Source organism: Tamandua tetradactyla, chromosome 14 (genome assembly GCF_023851605.1).
Source record: "Tamandua tetradactyla isolate mTamTet1 chromosome 14, mTamTet1.pri, whole genome shotgun sequence".
Taxonomy (NCBI): domain Eukaryota; kingdom Metazoa; phylum Chordata; class Mammalia; order Pilosa; family Myrmecophagidae; genus Tamandua; species Tamandua tetradactyla.
The window spans coordinates 40,693,043-40,713,445 of record NC_135340.1 but is presented as its reverse complement, the minus strand read 5'-3'; the positions used below and the strand labels follow the sequence as shown (position 1 = coordinate 40,713,445).

Here is a 20,403-nt window from a genome sequence, read left to right as displayed (position 1 = left end):
GGCACTGTACACACCTCGACACTTTGTGATCCTTCTGGTTTCTACGAAATGGGACAAGTCATATTACCATTTCACATTTTAGGAAATAGGTTGAGAGAAGTTAAGGAACTTCTTAAATCGTTCCATTACAAAATGGGGACACAGGAATGTACACCTAATCTGCCCAGCTTCAGCATCCCAGTACTTTGTTCTGCCTCTCAGATCATCTGATACAGATTTCATGATCTGTCCAAAAGCATCTCTCAATCCCTATGGGGGCCATTAGTTGTCTCCTCCTCTCCCAGGTCCATATGAACACAGGCCAGCCTTGCCCCAGTTCTTCTGCAAAGAGATGGGTTTCTATGCAGAAAGGTCACAATCAGGTCAGTTTTGGCTTCATTGATCCGTTTATATACTTGAGTAACTTATGTTTTTGAATTCTTCTTAAACTAGATACCATAACCCAAATGCAAATATGGTAGCCCCTGTAAGGGTAGGATTTAACACTTCAACAAACAGGTTAAATTACATAACAAAAATTTGAAAAGAGTTTAATTTTTTTTCTTTTTTATTGGTTGATTTTATGGTTCTTTATATGATTTTTGCTTTTAAAATCTTATGTATTTACTATTTTTGTTGTATCTAAATAACCTGAAGAACTTTGGGTGCAGAACATAACCAAGGATAAATAGCTATCTATTGTGTATTGGTGGGTATTCAAATCTAAAACCAAAATTGTTTCCCTAACAGGTGGAGATTTTCGGGTTTTTCTTCTGGTATTGAGTGACCACATAGTGTCCATTGTGTTATGGAAAATGTCACAAAACACTTAAGGAAATTGACACACTGTTTATCTTTTGAAGATCTGTTAGGTATTCACAGTGTATCATGTATATTTTTACATGTGATATTTCCACAAGAACTACTCCTGAAAGCTGTTACAACTTTGACAAATCCATGCGTGCCAGTTGTGTTTAGAAGACAAATGGCCGATTAAAATGATTAAGACTGAAAATGCATGGCTCTTTCATGCCTAATTAATTGAGACTTATATGAGAGAAGGCAGACTTTGTTAAGCTATATTAAAAAGATGAAAAGGAATGTTCTTAATCTTCCCAGAAACTTTCAGAATATCTCCATTTTCTCTAGAACATCTCCATTCAATCCACTATCTGGCAAAGGGCTTCTACTAAACACTAAAGCATGGCAGGCAATTCTATGGTTTTCACTTTGAAGACATCAATCCAGACCACTTAGCCTTTCATTCCACGGTAATTACACCCACAAATCCCTCCTGTATACCATTCCCAAGTTACATTTTATTTCTCCTTAGCGTGTAGTCTCTGGACTCCAGCCCTCGCACTCAACTTTGTATTTTGCTTTTATACCTTTCTTCCTATTATCCCCTCTGTCTAAAACAGTCTTTCTGCTCCTTTCTGGCTAGCAAATTCCAAACTTTTTTTTTAAAAGTTTTATCCCAGATAATACCTGTAACATGATTTCTTAACTTGATGGCATAGATTACTCTCTTCTTCTCCTTAGTATTTAATGTATTAATGTATTAATGTGTCACTTCATATTTGCCTATTTCTGATTATGTATTATTTATTTTTAATATGTGTATCTTATCTTTATAATTGTAATTGGAGCCATATCTGATCTTCTTTGCTTCACACCTCTTCCATTTCCAATTACCACTTTAAGTGTTAAATATTAGTGTTATTAGTCAACTGGTGATCTATATTTCATTAAATGATGCAGTTGAGAGCTTATCATGTATCTTTTGTATGTAAATTAGATATATTAGAATGCCAATTGTTGTGGCAGTTCCCTGATTTTCTTTTATTTATGTGACAGTAGATTGGATGCATGGCTCACACAAATGAATCGGTGGTGTCTCAGTTTGTGCTGCTGGGACTCTCTAGTTCTTGTGAGCTTCAGCTTTTCTTCTTTGCAATCTTCTCTATTGTGTATGTGGCATCTGTGCTGGGCAACATCATGATTATTGTTGTCATTTCCTCTGACTCCCATTTGAATTCTCCCATGTACTTCCTGCTCAGTAACCTTTCCTTCATCGATATCTGCCAGTCGAACTTTGCCACCCCCAAGATGCTTGTGGACTTTTTTGTTGAGCACAAGACAATCTCCTTTGGGGGTTGCATGGCCCAGATATTCCTTCTTCACAGTTTTGTTGGGAGTGAAATGATGTTGCTTGTGGCTATGGCCTATGACAGATTTATAGCCATATGTAAGCCCCTGCACTACAGCACCATTATGAACCGGAAGCTATGCATACTTTTTGTGTCTATTTCCTGGGCTGTGGGTATTCTTCATTCTGTGAGCCACTTGGCTTTTACTGTGGATCTGCCATTCTGTGGCCCCAATGAGGTAGACAGCTTCTTTTGTGACCTTCCCCTGGTGATAGAGCTGGCTTGCAGGGATACATATGAAATGGAAATACTGACACTAACTAACAGTGGCCTCATCTCATTGAGCTGTTTCCTGGCTTTAATTATTTCTTATACCATCATTTTGATCACTGTTTGGCACAGGTCCTCCAGTGGGTCTTCCAAGGCACTGTCCACATTAACTGCTCACATCACGGTGGTGATTCTTTTCTTTGGGCCCTGTATTTATTTCTATATATGGCCTTTTAGCAGATTTTCTGTGGATAAGTTCCTTTCTGTATTCTACACTGTTTGTACACCCTTGTTGAACCCCATCATCTATTCTCTGAGGAATGAAGATGTTAAGTCAGCCATGAGAAAATTAAGGAGCCATCATGTGAACTCTTGGAAAAGCTAGGGGCCATCATGAAGGGGCACAATACTCCATGGAAATGAAGAGATTTCAGTGAAGCACAGCATCATGCCAACTGTCTCCACTAATGATGTGGGTTATTTATTTATAGAATTGTTTTATTCTAAATGTAAGGGAATTGCTCCTGATTTATTATGTAAATACATTTTTATCTAATTTTCTATAATTCTAAATTATGAATTTTCTTAAAATTGTTTAGTCATATGTTTAAATATTTCATGCAGAAAAAGGGTACTAAGGTGCATAAAATGCTAATAATGTCACTAAAAATGTAATTTCTTTAATAGAGTGCATGCCAGATTTACACAGGGAAATTGATATGTACAAGCAAATTAAGTTTCTGATGTCTTCATTCAATCTATTCACAGCATTATTCCATATATTGTCATAGAAGAAAAATCATATTTTACAGCATAGATTTCACCTTACTGCTGTACATATGTTATCATGTCTTTTTATTGTTTATTGATGGCTTTGGTTATTTATGTTTATCCTTACCTATCATTAATGATACATAAATATTCCCGTAACATTTTGCGGGTTTTTTTTTATTATTTGGTAGGTATTTCTGCTCATTACAAAAGGTTTTCTATTTGGTGCCATCAGCAACATGTTTTTGAAATAGGATATATGGGTTACAATGAATTCTTCAATATTTCCAGAAAATTAAAATGCCTTTGACGTCATTTGCAAACATGGCAGGTGTTCAATATTTAAATGCAAAGCAAAATAATTCCATATGTACACAAAATGAGGAATGCACACTGAAAATAATTACTAGTGACTAAAGAATATTATTTCACATTTCTTGGAAACAGAAGAAGGCAAATTTCATGTACATCAAAAATAAAAATTGCTTGTCTTTAAAATATTGTTACATTTCCTATCTTATTTTTTCTATATTTGTTCCACTTGAGATTGTTATGAAAAATACTTTGTAACTTAAAGACTAAGTATATTCTAACAATGAAAAAAAGAATTGCTTGATACAAGATACATTGTCTGCAATTGTCATCAGTCTGGATTCAGTATTTTAACTGTACAAAAAAATGAATGAGTGATTTTCTGCATAGGTATTAACTCTGTAGATGCATTCAGTTCAAGCTAAATTTTAGATATAAACACACAGTCTTGTTGAACCACAGTTTTTTAGATATGTTTTCTAATAAATTCTGAATTTAAGGCAGTGTTATTTGCGCAATGTCAAACATGAATAAAGATCTTCTAACTTGGGAATACACATTATATATATTTTATACAGTGCCAAAACACATTTTAGATATGCAGTAATCATTAAATCACTCATGATATTGTTGGTGTATTTTTTTTTCCTTTTAACACTGCCTTGATGGTGAAAATGGAAAGGCATGAATCATACCCTTAAAACGAACACTGATTTGACTGCTCTGATCCTCAGTATTTTAATATGTAAAATAGGATGTTCATAATAACCATTTCACAAGGAAGACATGAGGCAAGAGGCTATAATGGAACTAAAGCATTAATGGATACCTAACATTAAACAAATAGTGTTATTGTTATTACTTCTGGATAGTTACTTTTGTAGACACAGAGGTGGAGGAGTGAAGTTCAGGGAATGAACAGTAGTAGACTGTGGTTTTCACAAACTCAATGTATGTAAATTGGTAATGGGTTATTGACCTCAAGAAGACAAGAGAAGCAAGAGTTTTGGGAGCTTTAAAAAGAGATAAACACAAGCTAAAATATTTTTTGCATGATAACTATTGCAGTACTCACTTCCACAGATAAAATAATCTTCAGTGTGGATATTATCTTCATTAAAAGGGAAAGGAGAGATGAAGAAGAAAAAGAAGGCAGTGGCAATGGTGGCAGCAGAGAAGGAGGAGGAAGGGTGTAAGGAGTAGCAGCTGCAGCGTGGTGGTGGAAGGGTGAGGGAAAACAGAGAAGCAGAAGGAGGAGAAATGGAGGGACATTTCGGTTCCCAAGGCCATTTGATTTTACCTATTCTTTGTAACATTGGAGTTACAGTTTTCCATTCTCTAATTCTTACTTGACCTTTGGATATATTTGAGTTTTCAGTGATCAGCCATATCTATAACTTATCACATTAAGTATGACAAAATTATACAAGTCATAATACTTTTTAAAATGATACATTTGACTATATAATTTTCTCGAATTTTATAAACTTTCCATCAGAAATGTAGTAAAAGAAAATCTAGGTGAAAATAATGGAACTTATAGATGAAGGATAAATGTCTGTGCATATAAAGAATTCTTACAGACCAACAGCAAAATTTCAGCAAGTCTATAGAAAATTTGGCTATGAATGTGCAATTTATTATTATTGTAGTGAAAGTAGTTCTTGAATGTATACCTAAATGCTAAAACTCAATTATAGCAAAATTCAAGGAGAAGTATATCAATATGTCTTTGTTCATCTACAGGTTGAGGTAGATCAAAAAGCCTAGTAATACATTGTGCTGATAAGACTGTGGGAAAATAGGGATTTCCAAAATTGTTGGCTAAATTGCTACTTTGAAGCAATGTATGGAGGGCAGTTTTCAATATCTATTAAAATTTAAATTTTTGAACTAGTATTTCTACTTCTAGTATTTTATCTAACAGTATACTACATATATGTAAAAATTTCTACATAATATTTATTGCAATCATTGCTTTTGAGAACAAAATTTTGAAAAAATATCAGTATAAAAACTAAATGTCCATCAAGATACACCTGAAATATAGGTATATCTATAAAATACAGTGTTGTGCAGCTATTAAAAAAGAATAAAGGGGTTATGTTCTGAGAGTATCACAGTGAAGTATTCCCAGAGGAGAAAACCAAAATGCAGAACCATATGCAAAGTATGCTAATATTTTTGTTTACCAGTGTCATGGTTAAGTTCAGGTGTCAACTTAGCCAGGGGATGGTGCCTGGTTGTGTGGTCAGGCAAGCACTGGCCTGTCTGTTCTATGAGGACATTTTATGGACTTAAATCATGATCACATTGACTGTACCCACAGCTGATTGCATTTGTAATCAGCTAAGGGGAGTGTCTTCTGCAATGAGTGATGCTTAATCTAATCAGTAGAAGGCTTTTACAAAAGATTCAAAGAGACAGTCACTCTTCCTGCTTCAGCTGGTGAGCCTCTCCTATGGAGTTCATCCAGAATCTTCACTGGAACCCCAGCTTCACAGCCTGCATTTGGATTTTGGAGTCTTCCATTCCCAAGGTTGTTCAGCCAGCCTCTTCGTAGAATTATTGAGAACCTTCATCAGAGTTGCCAGCTTGCAGTCTCCCCTAGAGGCCTTGTCCCCTACATTCCCACAGTTGCCCAGCTAGACTCTTCTGAGAGTTCATTGAGCACCTTCTTTGGAGTTGCCAGCTTTGGTCTTGCCTACAGACCTTGAACTCTACATTCCCATAGTTATGTGAGACACTTTTATAAATTTATATCTATAGATATCTCCTGCTGATTTTGTTTCTATAGAGAACTCTAGGTAATACAACCAGTATAAATGCATAGAGATATTACTTAGATGCAATTGCTTATATACACATAAATTAATTGTGGAAATAACTAAGAGTCTGGGGAAAAATGCTTACTTTGAAGAGAGGAATTGGGTGCCTGGAGTGGATAATAAGAATTAGATGAAAACTTATTTTTAAATACATTAAACAGCACATTAAAATATTAGTTGGATTGCACTTTGCAACCATGGTGGAAAAACAGATGTATTATTTTCCATCCAAAGTTAAATAAATTGCAAAGTGAAAAAATATATCAAATGATCAATTTTAGGCACTGGACAACAACAATAAAGAACAGAAATTCTAAAAGAAAAAAAAAGCAAGGTTCACTCTTCTGATTTTCTAGCATAGTGTCTGAGGAAGTTTCCAGGTTTCAGTAGAAGGAGGGGAGCTTAAATGAACCTGATAGTCTTCCTGAATAAAGGATAGAAAATTTGGAATCTAGAGATGCCAAAATATCAAGAATATGCACGACAAAATACTAAAGAAGTAGATGCACAGAGAGATAAATACAAAGAGATGCAGAAGAACACCTCCAAGTATTTGACTAATTATTAATCTACGCATATGGGTGAGGAAGCCCTAGGAAATCCAGCCAGCAACCACTAGGAAAGATATAGGGGATGGGGAGACACAGTAATCCTAAACTCACATATACCAGAAATAGTTTACATTCCCAACAGCAAGAGTGGAATATTGGGTATTTGTTAGAGTGATAGGAGAGTATTTCTCTAGAAATGCTGAAAAATGAGCCCTAGACTAAAAGCCAATCTGGACCTGAACTAACAAGGTTTACAAGCAAGGTTGGAAAGGATCCAACTAATTCTATGTACTTAACTGTCACATAGAACAAAAGACAACAATATTTGCAGGAATACAAAAAAGAAATAAAGAAAGAAGCACTGCAAAATTCACAATGTGTAGCATATAATTAAAACCTACACGACATACAAAGAAGCAGTAACAATAACCAGGAGAAAAAAACAACCTAGTAAAAGAAACTGAGAAATGACAGAGATGATAATATCAGGGAATATTCTTGTAACAGCTATTCAAAATATACTCTACATGGACAAGACAATAGAGAAAAACATGGGCATAATGAGGCAAGAATTGAAAGAGATAAGATGCATATGGATTTTTTATAGATGAAAATTGTAATGGCTGAGATAAAAAAACACAGGATGAGATTAAGATCACATTAGACTGTGCATAGTGTGCTTTCCATCCTCTCTGGTTTCTGGTTTTTCAAAAATTTTTAATAATTTGACTATGTGAGTCTCTTCAAATTCCTTCTGATGTGGTTTACTGAGCTTCTTAGATCTCTGGGTTTTTAATTTTCATCATATTTGGAAAATACTGTCTTAATAGAATTAAGGTAGTCATAATATTAGTAATCTTGATATATGATAGTGTATGCTATTCTTCAAGATTTCCTTGGTAATTCTTATTCTTTTGCATTTCTATATACATTTTAGAATCAGCCTGTCAATTATCTGCAAAACATACTTGGGATTTTGATTGTGATGACATTGAATCTATAAATCAGAAAAGCATAATATATATGTATATATATACATACAGTTACCTAATTTATGAAAAAAGGTGATGCTGAAGATCAGGGGAAATGATGGTGCTTGCCAATTGTATAACTACATTACAAAATAATAAAAAGATAACTGAGCCCTAACTCTACACATTTCACAAAAATTCATTCCAGATAATGTATGTATGTTTTGAAAATTAGAAAAATTAGAACATTTGTAAAACAATTTAGATGAATGTTGTCATGACTACTAGATAGACAGAGATTTCTTAAATAGGACAGAAGTTATTTTAAACTTAATATACGTTAAGTTAAACTTCACAAAATATATTTCATCATCAAAAGACTTCAAGAGAGTGAAAATGCAAATCATAATGAGGGGAAATATATTTACTATACACATATGAAACAAAGAACGTGAACATAGAATATTAAAAAACTGCCTCCAAATCCATTAGAAAAAGGTGGATAATCTAATAGAAAAATGGGCAGACAATTTGATCAGGCACTTTACAAAAGAAGTGGTCAAAAAGCACATGAAAATTTTCTTAGCTTCATTAGTGATCAGGGGTTTGAAAATTGAAATTACAACATGATAACTCTTTAAACACACCAGAATGACTGACTTGAATAACTTATATCATCCCATGAATTGATTATCGATGTGGAACAATAGGGACTCTCAAACACTACTGCAAGGACATAAATTTGTACAGCTGCTTTTGAAAAATCGTTGGAAATATCTACTGAAATTCATAGCAATACTCTTCTTATCAGTCCCAAACTATAAATAAGCCATATGCCCACCAATACTAACAAATAAATTGTGAAATATTTATAATATAATAATATACAGCAATGAGAATACAAGGTCTATAATAGCATGTATAATATCGAGGAAAAAGCCAGACAAATATATTATCTATTGAATTATTCCATCATGGAAATTTCAAAAATAGGCAAAATGAATTTGTATTAGAAGTCAGGATACTGGGTCATTGGGCCAAGGCAGTTACTGGTGGGAAGATGAAAAGAGGGTAACTTCTGTGGTTCTGGTAATATTTTCTTTCTTCAACTGTGAAATAGTGGCGGTGTTCATGCTGTCGGCAGTCATCAGTTCATCAAGCTGTGCACTTATAATCGTGTGTATGCTACACTTCAGTAAATAGTTCCTTGAAATTTAAAATACTAAATGCAGGCTTAAGTGAGGTGCTAATTTATCAAAAAATGCTTTTAAAGCATCTATTGTGTCCTAGGCACTATTACTTGGTATACAATGCATGCAATACAGCACCTATTAGGTCCCTGGCTGGCCATTGGGAGTACGTTGATGAACAAGATAGGCAAGACCTGAGACATCATGGAAAAGACAGATATTTAATCAGATAATAGTTATGGGGTGTAAATTGTTTTGATGGAGAGTTAAATGTTGGAAGACACATGGCTAAATCACTTCATCGTGTCCAAGAAGAGGCAAGAAAACTCTGAGACCTAACACATGTCAGTAAAGGGAAAACAAGGATCCTCCCATCACAAAAATTAACCTGCAAAGGCTTCCTGATGCAATAATTGCCACATGGGAAGAACTAAAAATTCAGTGTGATCCAAGTTTATATTTTAGGGAAAAATCAGAGATGGCTAAATACCCAACACATTTTAAGCTTCCTCTTCTGTGGTTTAGGGTTGTTGCTGGAAAATGGCTGCCCAAGCAGGGACTACATTTCCCTGCTGCCCGTTGTATGACTTAATCCTCTCTTTTCCTATCTGATAAATAGATGCAGAAGGTTCTGTTGCCCCAAGGGATGGTAGATCAAGAAAACAGAAAGAACTTTGTTGCTCAATCACTGCAGGGATCACCAGTCATAGTTGGCTGAATAGAGAAATAATTTTGCGTTGTTTAAGCACCAGGAAACTCATAGAAAATAAGCCTGAAGAGAACCAAATTTAGAAAGACCTTATAAAACTCATTCAGGCATTTAGACTTCATTGGAAGAGCAGTAGAAACACCTTGAGTTATTTAAGGCAGCTGAGGATTCAGTAAGTTTTACATTTAGAAAGATCCATCTGATTACAGGAAGTACATTAGTGTGGTGGTTTGGAACTGTAAGTACCTCAGAAAATGATGTTTTTAAAGGTGATCTGTTCTTGTGGGTGCAAACATACTATAATTAGGGCCTTTTGATGTGCTTGCTTCAGTTAGTGCATGATTCAGGATGGGTCTTAATTCTCTTACTGGAGTCTTTTATAAATGGTAGAAGAGGGGAGAGAGTGGGAGAGGGAGAGGGATAGGAAGAAAGAGAAAGAGAGAGAGAGAGAAAGAAAGAAAGAGAGAGAGGCCAACAAATAGCTTCATTGCCATGTGGCAGGGGAGCTAAGGATTGCTGGCAGCCAATCTTTGGGGAAGAACTGGGAGAGAAAGCATTTCTTTGATCATGTCTTGATTGAGACATTTTCCCAGACTCCAACTATAAGCAAATAAATTACCATTGCTTAAGTTGAAACATTTCATGGTATATTGCTTTAAACGCCTGGGAAACTAACACAATTAGAAATGTGAAAGAGTGAAGAAAGGTGATCAGTTATAAATATATTATTGCGTGAATCCAGTGTGAAATGATTTTGGGGTAGATGAAGATGATGGCAGACAGGATAGAAAGAACTGAACAGATTTGGAGAAATTAAATGTCCATGAGTTAAGGCCTATTGATTGACTGCATTTAAAAGTGAGGGAGACTCATGATTGACTCTCACTTTTGTTGCTTGGGGAACTAACAGGATGATACCTAATTCAGGGGGAATTCATTCATTAATTTATTGAATATTCATTATGAATCAAATATGGGGAAGAAAAGTTTAGTTTTGTATATAATGGACTTGAAGTGTGTATAAGGAGCTGTTCAGTAAAAAATTGGATATATAGTAGAAAGAAAACAAACTATATTCAAAATCATAACTAACTCTATTTCCTTCTTCTCATGAGATAATGACATAATTCTGCCTAAGACCAGAAGGTCCTATTTAGTGAAGTAACTTGGAATATATTTTTGCAAGTTTTATCAAACCACAAATTCAACAGATATATTGGTATAGTTGTAATTGAATGATTAGATCTAAAATAAAATTAGAAAGGATTGAGAAAGGTATAGAAGTGATAGTGTTAGGCAGAGATTTTGATTATAATATAAAAGGAAACTGCAATCTTGTCAGATTTCAGTGAGGTACCCAGGCACCACCAAGAGCAGGATCCATTACCATCTTAGCCTTCTGAAAAGTCAAAAGAAGAGAAAGGAGGTAAAGCACTGGAGTCATGAAGGATGCTGCAAAATCTTGTAGTCAAGAATGAAATTACTGCCAGAATCTTAGTGATGAGACAGGGAGGAGAAATGGAAGAAATATCTGGACCTCTCTCCTCCTTCTCTCACATCTCATATCAGTATCTTCCATTTTCCAACCCAGGACAAGGCAGATGGCAAAGAGGCCTGTGTAATATGGCCTATGGGGATAAGCCAACAGGGACTCAGAGCAGAAGCAGGCAGAGAATGAACTCTCCCAAAGTTTCTGTCTCAAGGCTATCTTGTAGGGAAAGGCAGGACATCTTTATTTCACATCCTGCACCCAGCATCTGGCTGCTGATGTTAAGTTCAGAGCTAATGTAACCAAGTGGCTGGTGCTCCCTTCTTCCACTTTGCTGGTGGAATAGGGGCTCTGCTTTGGGTTCAGGGTCACAGAGAAAACTGGGCCCTGATCCCCATTGTCCTGGCTTAGAAAGAGGTGATTCCACCACATAGGAGCCAAGAAGACCTGAGGCTACTGCCCCCCCCCTTACCATTTCACCTAGCACTCAGGTCCTAGAACAGGGATAGCACTCAGAGATAAGTGTACCGTTATCCTCATCCCCAGCTCCAGAGCCTGGTTTGAGATTATGTCTGAGGGGAGAAGCAGGCCATAATGCAGATGGCTCCTAATCTCTTCCAGGAGAATTTGTCTTCATTTGCAGCAGAGTTCAAGTTTCAGGGAATTCTGAAAACCAGTGGAGGTTGTAGTGAAATGCAGGTGGGAGAAGATTAATGGAGCCATTGAACATAGATACTAAACTGTAGTCAGGCTGGTTTGCCTGAGAGAATCTGGAAGGGGGACACCTGGGAGTTACTTCTTGGGATCAAAACAAATCTCACACACTGGCCTCCAGAAGCCTGAATTTGATAGTTCAGTCTCTGAAGCTTCAGGGCATTGATGGAAAGAGCAGAGTAATATTCTGGCAATTACTGAACATTGACAAATGGGTGGGGTCTGGAAAACAGACAGTTAAAAAGAGTCTTGTCAAATCCCAGGGTGACTGTGCCATGTCAAAGACTTTCCTGGAGCAACTTCAGTGACTTAACTGTGGTGGGGAAGGGATAAGGGAGAACATAATAGACTCCATTAAAATAATCTAAACACTCCCTTAACCGTTAAGCAAATAATAACAAACCATGGGGTGTGGGTAGAGATCAGCACTCAGAATTGTTTCAACATATTATCTGAAATATGCACTTTCCAACAGAAATGATAAGGCATGCAAAGAACCAATTTATGACCAATACATTAGGGAAAAAAGCAGAAAACAAAACTGCCTGTGTAGCCATCAGATGTCAGATTTAATAGACAAGGTCTTCAAAATAGTGATTATAAATATGTTCAAAGAACTAAAGGCAATCATTGTTAAATAAGTAAGGAATATAATATCACATCCAACAGAGAATATCTATAAAGAGAGACATTATTTTTAAAGTAGCATACTAAAATTTTGGATTTGGAAATTACAATTGCTGAAATGAAAATTTCACCAGAGGGGCTCTACAGCAGATTTATTAGCTGGTAGAAGAAAGAATCAGTGAATTTGAAGACAGATAGTTAGAGATAATTTAGTCCTAAGAACAGGATTGAAGAATGAAGAAAATTGAATGAAGAACAAAGAACGAAGAGACAAAGAACAAATTAAAGTGGACAAATCCTCAATGATATGAGGGACTTTGTACAGTCCACTGACATTTTTGTGAAAGGAATGCCAGAAGGAGAGGGGAGAGAGAGAGGAGCAGAATAAATTTTCAAAGAAACAGTAGCTGAAAATTTGCATTTTCTTAAGGTAGATTTTAGTTTATTTATAGCTTTTCAGGAACACACATATAAAAAGAAATGTCTTGAAAATGGAGAAAGTGGAGAAAAAACAGCAAAAAACGTGAATGGGGTGAGGAGGCGAGGACAGTGCTGCAATTATCTCTATAAGAAATTTGGGTGTAAATGAGGCAGAGTTTAGTTTACATTAGAGAAAAAAAGAAATCAAAGGTCTTAAAACGAAGAAAGTGGAAAGAATCCAGATTAAAGGTAATGAGGTTGATACCATTAAAATGTGGGATGCTTTTATGAGTATATTATCTAGTGAGGAATTTTAAACACTGTTTAAAATCATAAATATCACTATGAAAAGGAAGACATAAAGAAGAGTTCTAATTTTGTTAGGCCCAATGCAAGGTTTTTATTTCTTCTGATTTGATTTCCTTCAGGCTAGTACTTACTGGCATGGTTATTTTAGAATAATGGAACAAGGAACGTGGAGGAAAACAGATTACTAAATGAGAGAAAATATAGATGTTGCAAGCTTCTGAGTCACTAAATTTCCCCTTGTGATATATACATTCACTTGCAATTTCAAACCAATAATTTAAAGTTCTTATCATCATGTTTTTAGAAAAAGCAACCAAAATTGCATTAACAACTCCCATAGCAAGATGACTTCACTTCATAAAGGAAGTTCTTTATTTGGTTCTTGCAGTTTATCAGATTGGTTACCTGGGGTTTTGAGGGATGTGATATGTTATTTAAGTATTCGTTTTGTGGGCTTTGGACTCAATGTTTTTTTTAATTGGATATTGGAGGATTCTGTATTCTAGGCTGTGCCTCTCTCTTGGGATTTCTTAGAACAGGTACACAGAATTTATCACCTCAAGAAAATATTTAAAAGGGATGTTACCTCCCCAATGTTAAAGGAATGCTGTTAAAATTTTTCACAATGTTAAAATTGTTGCCACGTTTAAGATGAGCAATGTTCTTAAATATGAGAACCTGGAACTTGTGTGTGAGATTCTAAAATCTGCAAAAATAATGTCAAGCTATGTCTAGACTTTATCATCACCAACAAAAGTGATTGATTGAGAGACTCAGATAAAGGTGAGCATATTATTTAGTCCAGAAAAACCTGAGATGATGCTAGAGGTTAGCATAAGACACGAAATTGTCATTTTAATGAATGAGTAGATTTCTTCAGCTAAGATATACGTTCTCAGTTAAGAAGATTATAATGAAATATGTGTTTATGCATGCAAACTTCCATTTACTGGCAGTGTGGCTTTGTGACAATGACTTTACAACTAAGGCTTAGTTTTTTTTACTGTAAATTTAAGATAATAATACCTCCTTCATAGTATTTTTAAAGATAAATGAGATAATGCCTGAAATGTTTAGCACAGGCTTTGCATAAAAGCGTATCAGAAAATGCTGGCTTTTTAATTATGAGTAGCAGAAGCCTTTTCCATCCAGCGTTTTACAAATATAGACTAATGTAATTTGACCTTTTCTTCCCCTTGAGGAGCTTTTCTAGCTTTCATTCTTTTACATTCTCTTTCATCACAGTGATATATGTATGTGATTTTCTATCTATCTGCAGACATATATATAGATAGACAGATGTGTATATATATATATATTCATGTAATTAATGCAAGGCAACTAAATCAAGTCCTTCATATACAAAAGCCTTTACCCAGTCTGATGAATTATGAAGAGACAAGAGGTCAGTTTCATCATATAAATATAGTTATCTTTATTGCCAAACTATTTCTCTTCTCCTCTATATCTCTTATTGATTCTTTTCATGCTGCACACTTCCACAGATCAATTTCCAAGTCCAGAAAGTACAACATAGGAAAGATATTTTATGCTTTAATTGAAAGGATAGTTTCATATTCAGGGTTAGCTTTCTGGGTTAGGTAGAAACAGGAAATTGCTTTCCAAAATAGAGACCAAAAATGACTATTCCTAGGATTCCCTGATGTCCAACTCAGGGCAATAACCATTTAACTCCGTGTTTGAAATCTGAGGTAGATTTCCATTATGAAACATCAAAGAAAGCTTCCTCTGTCACAATTATAACTACTAGGAGCATAATTATAGCTTTGGTTCACAGTTTCCTTCTTTTACAGATGACAGGTAAAAAATTTTAAAGACTAGAAGTTCATTCAGGTAGTTGTCAGTAATCCTACTTGTCTTAATTTTATTTTTGTCAAATACCATCTCATTATTTCAACACAATTTAATTTATTATAGAAAAAATTCCTTTACTATTACCTCATTTTAATCTCAATTTTCATCTTTTAAGTTCTACAGATTGTGAATCTATTCAGAAGCATATAGTTTTCCAATTAGATTGGCTTTACCTGTGTGGTGAAAAAACTTTATTATTATGTGATTTTCAGTTGTGACAGTGTGCTAAGGCAACAAAAATTCATATAACACTATTTATTTTCACAGCTCTTTCAAATGTGTGCCATTATGGGAAACGGGGAACCAAAGCTAGAATTATGCTCCTAGTATTTATAATTGTGAGAAAGGAAAGCCTTCTTTGATGTTTAAATGTATTACAGATAAGGAATCCGAAGAACAGAGAGTCGTGATGAATTGAACAAGGACGGGAATACTGTTGATTTTGGTCACTGTTACATCCCCAGACCTACAAAGTGCTTGGAACATAGTCATAGGAGGTGCTAAAAAAGCTGAATAAATGAAAGAAAAACAGTATCATAAAAAGTGAGTAGTGAAGCAAAGAAATTCAGCTCTTCTGATCTCCAGTAGTATGCTGTTTTCATTGCAGTATCCTGTGAAAATTTTTAGTCATCACCTTTCCATGAAGACTGGGCGATCACAACTTTGAATAAGGCTCATAGTTTGTCCTAATAAGGAAAACTGATTTTTGAATGGTTTTAGAGTAATTCTGAATAGAACAAAAAAGTCAATTCAATGAAAAATAATTGTAGACAAGGCAGATAAGTTTCAGACAGAAAACTTTTGGTTTTATGCATTTACTACTTTTCTAATTCTTTTCAGGTTGTATGCACAAAACTACAACAAAGCATGGCAGTTTAAAAAGCATAATATTCTACGAGATCTTACCATAAAAAGTAGTGAACAAGTTTTTTTAAAGGCCTCAATATTTAAAATTATGCCATGGATAAATAACATACCTCAACTAATTGTCATTGACTGTCACTATAGACACACTGTCACTATTGATCTCTCAGCTTGGGAGAACTGGCCATATATTTCATTTCAAAGGACTCTTCCTGGAAATTGTAGATCATTTCAACTTTATGTTAAATTATCAAAGTAAAATCATATATTTTCATGAAAATACAGGACTTTCAAAGCAATTTTGTATGCATATTTCATTCCAAAAAAAATGTTTAGTACCTTATGAGTCCTTGTTTTAAGACTGAATTTATAGTTTTCTACATTATCAACATAGCTAAGCCCATGTAGCAAAATAATATTCAGAAATGTCAATTATACATCTGTCAACTCTGTAATAAAATTAAAAGCTAGATTTTCTATCCATTTAATCTCCAATAAACCCGCCCCAATATTATGATATTTCCCAAAAGAACATTTATTTCACATAAATAAGCTACAGGGCTATTGAATTTGCCTGATATTCCTTTTTCTGAAATGGATATCCTCATGCATTATTCTTCATTTTCCTCCATCTTTGCTGAAATATATCTGCTTATTGAGGCTTTTTCTGACCACCCAGGTATAGACTATACCCTTTTGCTTGCTTTATTTTCTCCCTCGTACTTATCATTAACATAGTATATATATATATATATATATATAAGATATTTATATATTTTACTTATTTATTTGTTAATTGCCATTGCCAGCCTGCTTCCCCTTCTTAGATTGTAAGCTACGCGACCGTTGAGAAGTTCTCCACTCTTGCTAATTGTTTTGTATCTAGGGCCTATAATAGTGCTGGGAGCAGAGCAGGTGTACAATATATATTTCTATAATAAATTAGTTACATCAGTGACTATTCAGTAGGCTTTGGAAAATAATATTGCCAATAATATTGTTATTATGGCACTAATTCTAATCAGAGAATGAAGAGTTCATGAGGGCCTAAGCAAAGATAAGTAGATCAAATATGAATTTAATTAGAAAATACATGATGCTAATTGAAATTTGTATGCAGTCTCATCTTTGAAAAACAGGTAGCTGGACAGATGAAACAGTATTATATACAACTTCTAAAAAGGGAAATCATACTGAGAAAGGTAGAAATTGCAGCTATGAAACTAAAAGAGCTGTTTCTTATTAAAAAGAATGTAGGCATCCAAGGTTCTATGAAACTACTTCTTTTGCTTCTAAGCCATCTAACTCACTACTGTAATATCTAAATTGTTCTAATATAGAAAAAGTGAGTGCAATCTCTTGCTTGTGCTAGCTTAACTTGTTTCAAATTAATTTCCCTCTATTTTTATCACTGCAGGTACCTCAAATACATGGCCTTATCCCACTTCTTTATCATGTCTTTTACCAAAATAACTGTGCTGATTTCCATTTCTTTGCACTCGGACTAAATTTTCTCTCCTTCCAAGATTTTTAAAAGTCACTAGAATCAATTTTTACTGTTCACAATCTGAATGTGCAAGTACCGAATTTGAGACTTTTGAACTTATGCATTAAATTTTCACACTTATGCATTAAAATTTTTAGAACATATAACAAATACAGCTTTCCATCATCTTCTCTCTTTCTATATTGACTTATGTATTAAATGCATAAATGTATCTATCTGTCTATCCACTTATCCATCTCTCTATCTATCTTTCTATCTGTCTATCTACCTCTATCTAGTTTGTCAATACATAAGTCAAAAAGTAAAAAGAATTCATCATGGAGAAAGAGGAGTGTTTTTTGTTTAAAAAGATCAGGGGTATAGTAGGACAGAAGGACCAGCTTTTAACCTATTGCATCCATCCAGTAGAAGAGTTGATGATGGCAGCAAAAGAGGGAAAAAAAGAAAGAGTCTAACAATGAGAGATAAATGAGGTGGAATCCACAGGGCTTGATGATTGTGTGTGGCTGTGAAGGGAAAGCATCTGAATGACTTTCAGCTTTCTGGTTAAGTAACCACTTTATATGTAATGTTATTCAATTCAGTAATTCATGTTACTATCCAAATAACCATAGAGAAATATCTATTTCCTAACATTAATGCATGTACATATTGTCTAATAAAATTTTACATGTTATTTTTATAGTTTTTGAAATTGAAACATCTATTTCATTTGCATAAAAGATGAAGGGCTTATCCTTATCCTTTTCAATTATTTTTGTTCCCTCCAGATAACTTCAGCAGTCCAGATTCAGCTAACGGATGGAGAAATAAGTCCGTTGTTACTGAATTCATTTTGTTGGGCTTGTCTAGCTCTCGGGAACTCCAACTGTTCCTTTTCTTTCTCTTCTCTTTGTGTTATGGAGCTGCCGTGCTGGGAAACATTCTTATCATCCTCACAGTAATTACCGACTCTCACTTGCGCTCCCCAATGTACTTTCTCCTTAGTAATCTCTCCTTCATTGATGTGTGTCAGGCCACATTTGTGACTCCCAAGATGATTTCAGACTTCCTCAATGAACACAAGACCATCACCTTCCAGGGCTGCATGTCACAAATCTTTTTCTTGCATGTCTTCGGTGGTACTGAGATGGTGCTTCTTGTTGTCATGGCTTATGACAGATACATTGCTATTTGCAAACCTCTGCACTATATGACCATCATGAGTCAAAAGGTGTGTGCTATTTTGGTAGGGGTGTCCTGGGCCATTGGCATTGTGCACTCAGGCAGCCACCTGGCATTCACAGTGGATCTGCTTTTTTGTGGACCCAACAAGGTGGACAATTTCTTTTGTGACCTCCTGCTTGTCATCAAGCTTGCTTGCTTAGACACTTATGTTTTGGAGATCCTGGTGCTCACCAACAGTAGCCTGCTCTCACTTATCTGTTTCCTTCTTTTGCTCATTTCTTACACTATCATCCTTGCTACTGTCCATCACCAAGCCTCTGGTGAGATGTCCAAGGCACTCTCCACCCTCTCTGCCCACATCACTGTGGTGGTTCTGTTCTTTGGCCAATTGATTTTCATATATATTTGGCCCTTTGAGAGCTTCCCAATTGATAAATTCATCTCTGTGTTTTTTACTGTGTTCACTCCTCTCCTTAACCCCATCATTTACACACTGCGGAATAAAGATGTCAAGGAAGCTATGAGGAAGTTAAGGAACCGACATGTGGGTTCCAAGCAGCTCTTTTAAACAACTGTGAATAAGAAACACAAATCTCTGCCTCAGTCTTTTGTAGAGACCATGTGTGATTGTTATCCCTGTTTTTCTATCACAATTAGTTTTTTTTGCTTTTAGAAGACTTGAAAGTGGTGATCTAGCTTTGCTAAATACAGTGGTATCTCATTATTATGATACCAATTCCTATATTTTTTGGCTTCCTTATCTTCTCTGAAACATGGCAACTACATATATTAAACATCTAAGGATTTTTTCCCCCTCATATAGGCATCGTTTTTATTATTTTTATTTTTTTGCATGGGCAGGCACCAGAAATTGAACTCAGATCTCCAGCATGACAGGAAAGAACTCTGCCTGCTGAGTCACAGTGGCCTACCCCTCTAGAAGCATTTTCAAATGAGCTCCCATTAAGCAGATTTGCTAACTTATCTGACTCAACTGGAGTAGCACAGAGAACAAATTTACATTATTTGAATTAAAATCAGAATCTGCATTTTCATGATAGGTGATATGAAGTCTTTAAAAATGAATGCTTCTCTGCATTTATCACTTATAGCTCATAAGCAACTAATTTGGGTTCTACAAATAACTCCAAAATTTTCACATTCATAAATATGCATTATGTTTATAAAATCAAACCCTTATTACATTTACCATTTGTGCTTAATTTTAAAGATATAAGATGTGGTAATAGCAATCATGAGGCTGAGAACTGTTGTTCTGGCTTTGAAACAGTACATGACATCAGAAAATATAATTCTTAGTAAAATTATGATAGTACTCTTACACCCTCTGAGATACATGTTATAGCACTGATATGAAAATTCTCTTTATTCTTTGTAATAAACCTTCTGTTAGTTGCACTTCACTGAAGTAAATCCAAATTGTCAGTGATTTTGTTTGGTTAATTTTATTTGGGAGGGTAATTTTAAATTAGTTGCAAAAGTGTATACCTTAGAATTAGAAAATATATCCCATTCTTTCTTTTTCTCAAAAAAGTGAAACTTCAGAAGCACCCACCAAATATTGGGAAGAATAAGAGAAGAAGGACAAGCACACGATTGTTTGATTCCTTATCAACCACAAAATCTGTCACTCTCATCACTGGATGATTTGATTCATGCAAAAAATTTTGTTTGTGCTA

The 20,403-nt window shown here is 35.0% G+C and overlaps 2 protein-coding genes across 2 annotated transcripts; both read left to right on the top strand.

Annotated features, from left to right (window-relative positions):
- The first annotated feature begins 1,848 nt into the window (after positions 1-1,848).
- LOC143654994 (olfactory receptor 4K1) lies at positions 1,849-2,784 on the top strand. The gene has a single exon (XM_077126577.1). It carries the CDS (start codon positions 1,849-1,851, stop codon positions 2,782-2,784), a length of 936 nt encoding a protein of 311 aa, XP_076982692.1.
- Positions 2,785-10,734: 7,950 nt separating this feature from the next.
- On the top strand, positions 10,735-19,271 carry LOC143654993 (olfactory receptor 4K1-like). Its single transcript, XM_077126576.1, has 2 exons — positions 10,735-10,745; positions 18,344-19,271. Exons 1-2 carry the CDS (start codon positions 10,735-10,737, stop codon positions 19,269-19,271), a joined length of 939 nt encoding a protein of 312 aa, XP_076982691.1.
- The last annotated feature ends 1,132 nt before the right edge of the window (positions 19,272-20,403 follow it).

Bases quoted from the DNA above. Each gene is read 5' to 3' on its own strand.
- LOC143654994 (XM_077126577.1), top strand. From the start codon at position 1,849: ATGGCTCACACAAATGAATCGGTGGTGTCTCAGTTTGTGCTGCTGGGA.